Below are 13,209 nucleotides of genomic sequence, written 5' to 3'. Positions count from 1 at the left end.
TGGTCTGTTGACTTGGAAGACAGGATTGTGGACCTGAAGGATGGACTCGTCTATTCAGTGTGGCAGTTCCCGACTTGCGGATTTTCTTAACCCCAGGGCTGTGAATTCCCCAGTCTGGTGTGGGTTAAGATGTAGTTATTGCAGCGGGTGAGGTATTTTCTCTGGTTATTGGCATTGTGATGTGTGAGTGTGTCTGTGTGCACATTCAAGTTTGCAGTGGTTATAACCATCTGATGAATTCTGTGTATACATCTTATATCTTTCCAAGTTTTCTTTTGCTGATTACTTGCAGTGCCTATTTCTTGCAGTGGATGTCCAGTATTATCATTATCATCTGCTTGTATTTTTATCCCATGCATTTAACAGTTGCATTTGTTTACTTGTAAGTGTGTTATTATTGCTTGCACATATATGTATATACATATCTATCTGTACATAGACACACACACACATATAATTATATATATATATACACACACACATTACATATTGTTTCATGTGACATCTGGGAAAGCCTTTCTGTTAGTGTTGCACTAATGTTGCACTAATGAAGTCCCACACTTTATTATGAAAGCTGTCTTTTGATGAACCTCCTTTCCAGGTGTTTTCTTGCTTTGCCGTGTGTGCTCCCCCGTGTGGGAGTGCTGTATTTCTTTTATTATGTGTGAAGCAAGACAATTTCCCAAGAGAGCAGGTTATTCTGCCACAGTGCATCGGTAATATTTTAACTCCTAACAATGTCTGGAGGGACAGTACGGAATAAAGACAAGACAATGGGTATTTCTGTCTTAACAAGCACATTACCAAGCAATTCAAGCTAAAGGCGATGCAAACAGGAATTGACAAATAAGTTCTATATTGAGTATTGCACTTCAAGGGTCATTGAGGCTGTAGATTATGCAATGCATGCATTGTGCAAGCCTCATCACAAGAGGAATTATGGGTCAAGGGGAGCAGGCGGCCTAACAGGTAGCGACGACCACACCAGAGCAGACAACAGAACAAGAAAACACAGACTTGTGGCAAATAGGAAATGTACACTGCGTACGCAGACCTAAAGCAGGGGCGTGGGGTGCACCCCACAAACAATGAGGTCCCTAGATACAGTAAAGGTGTTGGATATGAGTGTATAACGATTAACATTAAAAACAAAGAGCAGGGAAGCGGAGGCCATGTGAAAAACCAGACCGTCATGATGTCAAGACACAAACAAGGACCTGAAGTGGAACTTTACAAACAGGTGTGTGCAAACTGCAAGTGCATTATAAGTGCAGGTGTCTTTTATAAACTGAACTAAGATCAGCAGGGGGAAGGAATGCCGAGCACTCGACTCACTCAAACTGCCTGGCATCACCTGTGAAAGGAGGCGGGAAGCGAAGCAGGGACTAAGCAGCCAATGGAGAGGCCAGACCCCGTGCGGCCTCTGATGGCTCAAGGCACAACTGCATTCATTGCTGGGACAAGTGTTTGAACCTCAGGGCCTCAGAAGTGGATTGGAGTGGTTCTACTCAGCTTCTCATTCATCTGAGATCGATAAAACGAGTAGTCAATGCTCGAGATAACAATGCAGGTATATACTTGTCAATATCACCAAGATGATACACCAAAAGGCTTCAATAAGTACACTATATGACAACCTTCATTGTGTAATGCGCGAGAAGGAGAAGATTTCTCACGAGGCTTCTTCAGAAACGCACTTACTTGGCTTTTTTCTTTGCCCTCTTGATCTTCTTTTCCAATTTCTTGTTAATTTCATCCTCGTTAAGGATGGAAAAAACCTCGAGCACAGAATCGTTACCCTAAGGGATAGAAGACGCAAAGAATTAAAGCTCTGAAGGCCTCAGGAGAGCTCCTGTAGCACACGAAGCGAGCAATCGGCGAGCTGTAGATTCCCACCAGCACACAGACCACTGCTTAGAGAGCAACCACTGTCATAGAAGGAGGCCACATTCAGACTCCAGAACTCACATGGCAGGCCAGGATCCGGCCTGTTCGGTCTGTGCCAAGGCTGACGACTCTGTCTCTGCCCTCGCGAATGATGGAGCCCGCCTTGTGGCAGCTCAGGATTCGCTGAATGGAAATAACAGAAAGAGATTATAAAAGACCTTCAAATGAAAGAACATGGAGGCACTGTCGAGAAGGAAAGAGAAGAAGGTATGAGTAGACGATGTGTTACCTCTTCAGCGTTCTCGTCCACTTCTTCTGTGTCTTCTTCGCTAGCGGGCGGTCCTTTGGATTTCTTGATCTCAGGAGCAGCAGGGTCCTTTTCCTACTCAGGAAGAAAATAATAATAATAATTGATAGCATCAAACAAATCATATGGCATAGTGACTGGGCAGCAAAGGGTACAGGAGAGAATTGTGCTGCGTGATCAAGAGGGAGAGATAGGACCAGAAAGCTAGTCCATGTCCCCGGGTTAATATGAGGTTTAATCAAAAAAGAGACTAGCTCAAATTATTTGCAGCAAATAATTATTAAGGGAGGGGGAAGACTCTGGTATGTTTTGTCACGGAGTGTGAACACCTGGCAAGTGTGTTCATAAAGCCCTCACCCACCAACCTAGTTGGTGGCATGCTTCATCATCGGGCCCACCCAGTAGCACCTAGCGTGCTCCGGGTGTGCTTCAACGCCTGGCTACAGCGGAGCTGGTATATTGCTGAGTGTGCAGTGATGAAAGTTAAGGGAGTGATGTTAAAACGGCTGGCCGGTGGTCCCAGTACCCGAGGGTAAAATTAGACTTTAATACCTGGGCCTCCGTCAGCGGTTAAAAATAAGGCAGGTGGGATGTAAGAGGCGAGTTACGACCTCTCACATCCAATGGGTCAACATGTTTCAGCCAGTGCCTTATGACTAAGCTGGCTTTCTTCAGGACCTAAATAAAAGGTGAGTGTGAATTAACTAGTGGGAGTGTAGTTTAGACTATGTGTCTACATGCCCTAAAGTGTATCTATGTGTGAGAGGGGGATTCCCTTCTCAAGACCACGCTAGTTTTTAGCTCAGTCTGACCTCAAGGTTGGGAGGTGGCAAGGGCTTGACCAGTTCTTCTGGGCAGAGCCTGCTCTGGACCTGTAGTGCCTCCTTCGCATACCGCATAGAGGAGAGAATTGCCAGCATTACTTTTTAAGCACAAATTTCTCAACCCATCTGCAGAAATGTCCTGATTCACTGGAGTTATGTTTAGTTTTATAGTTGGACAAGAGGCCACCAACTTACTTAAGCCACGACTGGGCAGTAGAGGAAAGGTTCGCCCCAGCGAGGCTTGGTTTACATGTCATATTCCCAGAAGGCCGTGTGAGCCCAGACCAGTCGCTCAGCTGTACAAGGACGGATTTTAAGACCCCAGATCCGGTGATAAATTATTAAAAGCCATAATAAGGTAAAGACTTTGATAACTGGTGGGGAAGGGGAGCCAGCTCCCTCCTCTGAATGCTCAAATTCAACTTTTTCGAGATTTACTCTTATTTTAAGACAACCCACAGTGTTGCCACGCTAAGCATGAGAGCTCCTCTTCCTCAACCTGCACACTCACCCGCTGCACAGTTTACAGAGCTGCACACAACCCTGAATAATCCTTCTGAATTATGGCATTAAATTAATCTGGGCAATGTTACCTACGAGTCGCGAGTAAAAAGGACTTCATGTGCAATGTCACAGACATCTGACCTCTTTCAATTGCCATCTAGAATTCTTCATACTTCAGGGAAACAGCACTGACCTCTCCCTTATGACAACATAACAACACAAGACATGCTCAAAAAGGTGTTAAACCACCATGTGGCATAGCTCACTGAACTCCGAACACAGGCGTCTCTGCGCTGCCTCACCTCTGACGGATGTGTGATGTTCCACGCTCTGAGCTCACTGTCTGCCGAGCCTGTGAGGATCCTGCTGTCCTCTGACAGCACCGCCAGTCCCCAGACCTGCCCAGAAGAAACAGTCATCATCAGAGGGCTCACAAGCAAACAAAGTCTGAAGAAACACAATAACCATGGTGGACATGAGCGGGTCCTTGTGCCCGTTCCCACTGCGACAGTTCTCATATCCAGCATGCCTGCAGTCCGCTACACTCTGCTATGCCTCCTCTGCTCGTTTCCTGCTCTATTTTGCCTTTTCTGCTCATTTTTCTGCTATTTGTTTTGCCCACTTCTGTTCTGTTTTGTCTTTTCTGCTGTTTTTCTGAACTGTTTTGCATTTTCTGCTCATTTTTCTACTCTCTGTTTTGCATTTTCTACTCATTGTTCTGCCCTCTGTTTTATGTTGATCTGCTCATTGTTCTGCCCTGTTTAGCCTTTTCTGCTCATTTTTGTACCCTCTGTTTGCCCTCTTCTGCTCTGTTTTGCCTTTTTGATTGTTTTTCTGCTTTCTGTTTTGGCTTTTCTGCTTGCTCGCTTTTCTGCCCTCTGTTTTTCCTTTTTCTGCTCATTTCTTCGCCACTTCCTCAAGACATGTCGCATGGTGAGTTGGTACGACTGAGTCCTTGCACCCCAGCGCCCAAATACCCCCTGGGCTTACAGTGCCGCGCTCTATAAAGGCTGATTGATGATGAATCTGAAAAATAGTCACTAGGTTGCATTCAAGCAAGCTCAACGTGAAGAAACACCGTCACAAGGGTGTAGACGAGCAAACACATCTGGACAGAAAGTATTGACCTCTGTGCACAATTAACTCCTGGCACTGCACAACCAGCAGATGAGCACACTGGAAGCAAGAACTAAGAATGAGAAGTGAGGAGCAGGAAAGGACTCTTATCAATCAGCCGGTGTTTAGATTACACACTCACACAAGAACTGGCTTCTCCCGGTTCCATCCACACACATCCCCTTCGAAAGCACACAACTCCCAACCACAAAGCACAGTTAAGGAACTTGCAGGCTTAGGGAAAATCTATTTGGTATCAACACAGCCCTTACCTCTAACAAGGTGCCAAACAGGAAGCCACCTCTGTGAACTCACAAAAAAAGTGGCTAATTTTCAACCCCTCACACAAGGGATCTCCCTACGTCTGGTACTTACCTCGGTGCGGTGGCCGACCATGGTTTTAAAACAGTGCTGAGTGTCCAAGTCCCACCACTTGACCAGGGTATCTTTGCCGCTGGAAAGAAATAAGATAAGAGACAATGAAATCTCCCACAAGTTGAGTGAATGCTCACTGCTTTCCATCTTAGAAGCTGTGCACAGGTGCGTCTTCACACTGTAAACTATTCCAATATCATTCATCCCATATTTAGAAACAGAACAGCTCAAGCTCTCTGGGGGCACATTTTATTCCAAGCAAAAGGTAAATGCCCACAAGCACCTGCAAATGGGAGAAGAGACCCTTCTATGTTCTATGTGGAGTAGTGTGGCTCACTGGTTAGAGGCGGCAGACCCGGGAGCAGAAGTCGGCCCGGGACCAAGGTTCAATTCCCGACGCGGCAGGGTCGTGGACTTGGGTCAGCGGACTCGATAATTCTCGCCTCGGTGCCTACTCTAATCAGGGGTTCCACTCGGCAACTCTGGGCATTAGCTTGCCTAATCTCCACAACGGCCCCATCAATTCCAGGGATGCCTGGCTCCACCTTGGGGACTCCCACCAGGGACCATCCCACAGGGAAAGCCAGGACGGGTTCCCCAGAGTTATACAGCGTCAGGAAACCTACGGACGGGTAGCAGTGCGCTTTACAAGCTCAAATACATTTACATTTACATTTACATGTTTGCAGTCCAGGAATCAGGGATAATGTACGCACCGTGTGATGTCAGCAGATACGTTACACAACTGGGAGAAGACTAGGACAAGTGTACTGTAGTAAATCAAGCAACGACCACAGGTTAATCTTCATCGGTTGGTACTCTGACCTATCACGGCCTGCCATGGTATTCTCACTCTAGGGCATCTCACAATGGAAGAAATATAAGAAGAAACACAGACGGCGTGAAAGTAAAAATTAGGATTATCTGTGAAATCACCTGAGCACGGCAGGAGGCACCCACACAGTGCGCCTCATCCCACACACCTGACCTCAGCCAAAGGAAGGGGGGCTCCCACGTTTGGGTATTCTGAGCACAAGGAGAGACTGATACCTGAAGGCACCACCTACTTCAGTACTAACACGTCCCTTCCTTCCAGCCCCCTCGTACTTCTTTCATTTCAAGTCTCACAAGGAGAGAAATGCCTTTCCAAGATGGATCCCAGCTGGGGAATTTAAAATCACAATCATTAACTTTGGGTTTTGTTTACAACTTAACATTCTCTTCTTAGAAAAAGATCTCCCTTGGCCGGCATCAATGCCCATCCTTTAAAGGAAGCATGCTCTTCAACCTTTTCCAACAGCGTTCGGCCTAGTCATCAATTCTAGTGCCTGGATACCCCACGGGTGATCAGCGCTTTACAAACCCTCATAACATATCACAATTGTGACAGGCTGGAGCTGGAATCCCCAATGCATGTTTAAAGGTCAGTGCCTGGAGAAGCCTTTGCAGTTTTCCAATATGTACTTTGTAAACCGAGGAGGCCAGCTCAGCCCTACAGCAGACTCTTGCACTCACAGGACAGCAGGTCAGTGAGTTTGAATTCTCATTTCTTCAATAAGTGTATTTTAGTTGACAATACATCAGGAAAACAGTGAAAAAATAATGCTTCCTTTTTATAGAGCTGCATCTTGAATTAGAACTTCTCACCATGCGGGAGCTATGGGTTGAGATTCACAGTGTGTGTCTGCTGCCCTCCAGACGAATGAGGCTCAAGAACCTTAGGGGTTCACATGATGGATGTTTAGGGGCCCAGATGAAAGTTAAAAAGGATTGTGTGGCTTTCAAAGGTGCCATACAGTAACAACAGGATCATTTCTGAGTTTCAGTGGCCACCTACCTGGTAACCAATAAGTTCTTCTCTCGCAGGAAGAGCGCGCGAGTGACCATATCCTTGTGTCCCTTCAGTCTGTATAAACCGCTCTCGTTGATGACGTCCCAAACAATGACATCGGTGTCCTGCAGCAAAGAGAGAAGGATGTGAGCGTGGGTACAAGTGGAACGTGGAAGGACCAGCGTGAGGGGGAACTCGAGGAAAGAGCGAAAGGCAGGAGCGGGGCAAGGTGTACCTCCTCAGAGCATAGAAACACATAGGGGGCAAGAAACTTACTGACGACAGTGTCTCGGTTGGAACACATCAACACCAGATACCCATTAGATATCCAGGGAGCAGACATCTGCGTTAATTAAAGAGCATACGGTCCTGATCGTCTACAGCCACTGCTTCAGTCGTTTTTATCAAGTCACTCTTTGTTGGAGTAATAAATACAGGTATTCCCACCTTCCTGACAACCCAGAGTCATCTTGGTCTGGGTACCTGACTTAGACTTATAAAGTGAACGCTGCAGATCACATAACGCAAACTTTCATCTGGGGACAGATGAAACGCACTCTTTTTATGTAAAACACTATGGACCTCATGTACAAAAGATTCCATTTAAGGAATCATAAATTGTGACAAATAATGATTCGCTCGCTGCGATTCCTTAAATAGAATGCACAAAATGGATTTGTTGGAAGCGGTCACAATGTCTGCATCTACTTCTAAAGGATCCATCTGTATTTTGAGAACCGGCCTATATTTTAATAGGTTGGTTCTCAAAATACTGATTCGTAGTGGGTCATAATTCGGCCTACCTCATTAAAATGCAAGACCGACTACGATTGGCTACATTCACAGGCATCGACCACTGCTTGGTCATAAAAAACATTCACAAAGGAGAAGGGGTCTCTTACCAACAACTTTGAGGAGGAGATAAAATATTAATATTTTGTAGTTTAAAGATTCGGAAACCATAAGGGACGCCATTAACACGCCCCTTCCAAACACCAAATCTATCTTTATTCCCACACCCAATTAGCAATTCAGAAAGACTGGGTAATCTGTTACGGAATCACTATTTAGGTTTGGGGAATTAAAAAAAAAAAAGCCATTTTGCAGTTGGAAAGGCTCTGAATTTACAAATGAGAGCCTTACTGAGCGTAAAATAGTTTTATACATGAAGGCTTATGTTATAAAACACAAAACATTGCACTTTGAAATGTCAGACAGAAACAAGAATGAAAGTCACCCATTCTAAATGCACAGTGTGGAATTATACACAAGATGAGCTAATACAATGTCCCCTCTTTAGTCAGGAAAAGAAACGAATGCTCAATTCATCATCTCGGCATAAGGCCCTCTGGTCAAAGGTAGACCTCAGACTGAGAAGCTCTGTAGCCTCGGGCATAAGACCACCACTACAAGCACTCCATACTAGCTCAGATACTAAAATCTCCCCGAAGCCCAGGGAGCCCCCACCTCACCTTGGAGCCGGAGACCAGCCGGCCTCCCAGGTGGTCGAAGCTCAGGGTGGTGACAGCCGCCTTGTGCCCGTTGAAGGTGATATTGCTTTCACCACTCAAGAGATTGAAGATCCGGATGGAGCCGTCCTCATAGCCGACGGCCAGGAACAGCCCATTGGGTGATGGGCACAGATAGGTGACCTCCGGCTTCAACCCCGGAAGGATGAGGACCTGAAAAGAGGAGAAGAATATAAGACAGCTGCCTCTTACATCTCAAAAAAACTCAAACTTGAAAACATACCTGCCCACTTCATCTCTGGAACATAAAACATCTCTCCCCAGAGACTAGGCAGGAAACAACTAATTTCCACTTCTCTGCACAATTTTAAAATGACTGCAAAGGGGTGCGGATTGCAGGCTTGAAGGCAATGTCTCGGCGTCAACAGAGTGGATACCGCCTTGGATAGGAAAGAGCTCGCTAGCTCGTGCTGCAGCTAAATATATAATGCCCTCCTAGGTTAACCGTTAGTGTTGCAGGGATTTGCACATACACAGAATTATGCGCAGGATTATGGGACCTCGGTGTATAGGGGCTGAGCCTTCCCACCACCTTAGTGCCCCCGAGCCCAGGACCGACTAGCTATAGTGTCTCACTCGCTCTCCTACTCACAAACGGAGAAACCAATGATTAGACACCCCAGAACACAACATTCCTGGATCTCTCAGGAATCGCGGTAACAAGACACACCTTTTGGCTCATACTCTCGTACTTGTTCATTATAAGATCTGACAGAGACACAAAAATAGTTTAAATATTTATTTTAACTAATGTGCTCTAAACTGCAGTATACGTGCCACAACCAGCAGCAAAATGCATAATATCAATACAGTCAGCATTGCAGCACGGCCATATATCATAAAGGAAGATATCATTTTATAAAGACAGTGGATAAAGGACAATAAGGCCCAACCACCCTCCCCTTGCTAGGAAAAAGTATTATTATATGTTAGAAGATCTCTGGGCTTTGTCAGCAGACCCCATACCTCAGGCCATAGATCGTATTTCTACATCACAGGTGTGTGTTGCTCTTCTCCCTTGAAAGATCCCTCTCCAAGGGTGTTTTACCTAAACATGCATCCTCATAATATCGAAGTACGATTCTCCAGCAAAAACAGCTGCATTGGTATGTTTTGTCTAAGCGCTAGGGCCTGACCACAGTTGAATAACAAGGGTCATAACACATACCATCGCTTACATCCCACGGCCGTCAAGCTGAAGCAGTTTGTCATTAGTGGGACCATTTTATAAACAATTACCCTTTAACACCCGCCCCCCCCCCCCCAGTGCTGCACATGGGAGTAGCAATGTTTCTATGTTGGAAATAATATGTCAAAGTAATCTCTGTTCTAAATGGGTTGGGATGCCCTATTTATGTGGAGAGAGAAGACGGGTCGTCCACCTGGAATATGACGAGGTACTTTCAGGTACTTGGGGCACGTTAGTTCTCTGAAGTGTCGAGAGAGGATGCGTATCATGAGGTCCCAGGTGATATGAGTGTGGGGCCACCATTGTTAGTTTCTCCATTGCCAGCATTTCCCAAAGGCGGCTCATGCGGTCGCGAGATGTGGGTACAATGTGTGTTCCCCATAGTTTCAGTACGTCTGAAGGGCTGTGACTAAAGCCATGGCTATCTCTTTCCCCAACTGACGTTGGGGTTCATTGGAGCGGGTACGGTTTACCTACTAGAATAAGCGCTGGGTCTCGTGAACCTCTTGAAGCGCGCCTTCCCAATAGGCGTGGGGCAGCGCCAAAGTAAGAGCTGCAAAGTTCCCCACGCTACACACTCCCTTCAACCAAGGGCAGGTGTTGCCGGGTTCACTCTACGGCTTTTCAAGGGGTTTTATACCAGTAATTTTGTACGGAGTTTCTCGCTGGCGGACATCAGTGGCAAAGCGCCATCCGCTTTCGAATACTCTGTCCCAGTCTTTCTGCGAGAGTTCATTCCCCTATTCCCTCTCCCAACGCCTCCGGCTGGGGCCCTATCTATAATGGGGGAGTCTATGACAAGTCAATAGTGCGGATATTAGGGCTCTGCTGTTGGGTCTGTCCTTGAGCCATTTCTCTAGGTCCGTAAGAGGCCTGGACGGTCCTCGCCTCAGTGAGGAGGGGGGTGGGGGAGTGTGGGGACCCAGTGGCCTAGTTCGGTATATGCGAACCTTTCAGTTTCGGGAGGTCAGTCTTTGTTTGACTTCTTCGAAGGAGAGTATTTGCTGGTTGTGCACGATGGAGCCACCAGTAGGCATCTATGCGCTCCTCGTGTTTTAAGCTGGGAGAGGGTCTGCGTTGGGGAAATGTCCTGGTTAAAAGAAAGCGGCATAAACGGTGATAGTAATGGAGTGAATCCCAGGTGGGAAGAAATGTATCCCAGACTTGTGGGGCTGCCCTGGTCACTGGCGAAGATGAGGCCCTAACTTGGGTGGGATCTTTTCATCCAGGGGTTTGTCACGGTGGATTTTCTGATATTAGCTGATCGATATGGAACCATGATTGTGTCTCTGGGTCTCTCTTTCCCCACTCACTGGTTCGATAGCTGTGCGGCTCAGTAGTAAGGTATGAGATGAGGGAGTGCCGAGCCACCCTGCGCTGCCTGTTCGTAAAGGTAGTACTTGTGCTGCCTTGTAAAGGTGGTACTATCTGAAGCTGCATGAGGAGAAAGAGTGGGGGCAGTGACAGGGGTACTGTTTGAAACAGGTAGAGGATCTGTGGTAGGATTCTCATTTTAAGCACCGAGATGCGCCCCAACCGGAGAACTGCATGTCTGGCTGCAAGGACTTGAGCATCGGCGTGTAGTTTGGATTGGTCATTTCAGCCGGAGTGCGGCCTACGAGAATGCCCAGGTATTTCACTTGATTCGCTGCTCAGTGAATGTGGACAAGTCGTTCTAGGGTTTCTTTCTGTCCCGGTCGGGGGCGCAGTGGGAGAGCCTCGCACTTCGTGATGCTGATTTTGAAATTGGAGACCGCTTGGAGGGCACAAATTTCTTCCATGACCAGGGGGCACGGACTATTTGGGTTTCAGTGATCAGAGTATAAGGTCATCTGTACACATGGTTAGTTTAAAGACATCTCTAATTCTAGCATCTTGTATCCCTTCCGAGGATTGTGTGGCATTAGTAAAGGGCTCTAGCATCAGGCAAATAAAAGCGGTGAAAGTGGGAAGCCCTGCGGGTCCTTTGCTTGATATGGATGGATTGAGAGAGTGCGCCATTCATGCAGATTTTGGCGGTCCGGGTTTGGTAATTAGCAGTAACCCACAGGAAACGTGAACCCATCCCTAATTTTTCCAGGACCCCTTTTATTTACATCCAGTCAACCCTACTGAACGCCTTCTCCATGTCCAGGGACAGGAGAAGGACGTTCTTAGTTTTCCTTTGGGTGTTCTAAAAGATATGCTTCTGGGTATTATCGCCACACTGCCTGCCCGGGATGAAGCCCAATTATGATACATTATGGTGTGTAGCAGGGGTTCCAATCATGCCACTAGAACAGCCATCAGTAGTTTCACATCTATGCTAAGTAGCAATGTAGATCTATATGAGCTACATAAGGTAGGGTCCTTCCCGGGTTTTGGAATGACGGTCACCACTAGCTCCCTCACTGATGGTGGGAGGGAGCCCTCTGCACCCATCCCATTGAACAGACATGCAAGAAAAGGGGCGGGGGAGGACAAGCTGTGGCAGAAGCATTTATAGAAGCTTGCTGAGTAGCCATCTGGGCCTGGAGTTTCCTGGTTTGAGCTTAGATATGGCCGCTATCACCTCCTCTGGGAGGATCGGCTCCACCAGGGTCCATTGTCAAGAAAACCGTGAATGAGTGAGTAGCGTTTCCAGGAGGGGGGAAATGTCGGCTTCCATACGCCTCAAGATGATAATTTTGGCCAATTTCTAGGCAGGTGAATTTAGGTCTTTTACATTGAGGGCAACCAGTTTGACCATAGATATTCGGGAGTGGGAGGCTAGGTGCCATCCCTGGGTGTCGCGGGGTGCAATATGTAAACATGGCCCAAGGTGCTTTGAGGATTAGCAAGAGCTCTGCCATAAGCAATACGTGTCCCGAAATGTGTCTCCGATCCCGTCCTCCCTCCCTACCCCTGAAACAATTTTAACAAGCAAACACGGTGACTTTCAAGAAAAGAAAAGCTATTCAACAGTGATACAACCCTTCGTGGTCATTTAAGTCCGGGTGAGTAGGTCAGCGTGGCCACCGCTGCCCCCCGCTTATGTTCTCAGTTTTCAACTCAAAGGTCCCTTGGTTCCAGTCCCCCTCTCTGGCGTCCACCAAAGGCCCATCTCCGGCAGCTCCTGCTCATCCCATGTCCTTGGTTCTCATTTTCTCTGCCTCTTGAAGGGCTGCCTTTTTAGTCAATTCTATATCCCCAGCTGTGGCGAGGCGGAGCTCGTATGGTGTTTCAGTTAAGTCCATTTAATGTGTTGGCTCGGGCTGCTGTGTTCGTAGAAGGGGCCACACCTGGTGAACTTTCAGTAGGGAGGCCCAGTATTTGGCAGGCGTCTGACTCAGTGCGTACCATATGTTCTTGACTGCTCCATCTATAGATGAGGTGAAAAGGATGACCTCACTGGTACGGGATGTTGTGTGAGCGGAGGTGGTCAGAAATCTGTTTTAAAGTTCGCCGCAGTTGCAGTGTTGTTGTTACTGGGTCCTTGTGAAGGGTTTCATAGTGGCCCTCGAAGAGAACCGAGGGTGAAGAGTGGACGATGGACATCATTTATTCCTTCTAGTTGTAAAAGTGCACCCTCATGAGGATGTCTGTTGGGGCCTCCCTCCATTTGCCCATTTTGTGGGTTCTGTCTAAGCATATAGGAGGGTCACCAGGGCGGTTGCGTCCGTGATGGA

The 13,209-nt window shown here is 47.1% G+C and overlaps 1 protein-coding gene across 6 annotated transcripts in view; it reads right to left on the bottom strand.

The window, feature by feature from the left end:
- Nucleotides 1-13,209, bottom strand: part of WDR3 (WD repeat domain 3) — a 137,340-nt gene that overhangs the window by 97,533 nt on the left and 26,598 nt on the right. For all 6 annotated transcript variants that reach the window (XR_013599687.1, XR_013599688.1, XR_013599689.1 and 3 more), the window contains exons 3-9: nucleotides 8,317-8,526; nucleotides 6,851-6,969; nucleotides 5,014-5,092; nucleotides 3,825-3,920; nucleotides 2,177-2,269; nucleotides 1,969-2,070; nucleotides 1,702-1,799 (exon numbers count right to left, since the gene is read on the bottom strand). Coding sequence is in view for 3 of the 6 variants with exons in the window: in XM_078656346.1 (XP_078512472.1) it covers nucleotides 1,702-1,799; nucleotides 1,969-2,070; nucleotides 2,177-2,269; nucleotides 3,825-3,920; nucleotides 5,014-5,092; nucleotides 6,851-6,969; nucleotides 8,317-8,526 (797 nt within the window). In the remaining 3 variants the exon portion in view is untranslated. The remainder of the gene's footprint in view (nucleotides 1-1,701; nucleotides 1,800-1,968; nucleotides 2,071-2,176; nucleotides 2,270-3,824; nucleotides 3,921-5,013; nucleotides 5,093-6,850; nucleotides 6,970-8,316; nucleotides 8,527-13,209) is intronic.

Source organism: Lissotriton helveticus, chromosome 8, assembly GCF_964261635.1.
Source record: "Lissotriton helveticus chromosome 8, aLisHel1.1, whole genome shotgun sequence".
Lineage (NCBI taxonomy): Eukaryota > Metazoa > Chordata > Amphibia > Caudata > Salamandridae > Lissotriton > Lissotriton helveticus.
This window is presented reverse-complemented; position numbering and strand designations above follow the sequence as displayed.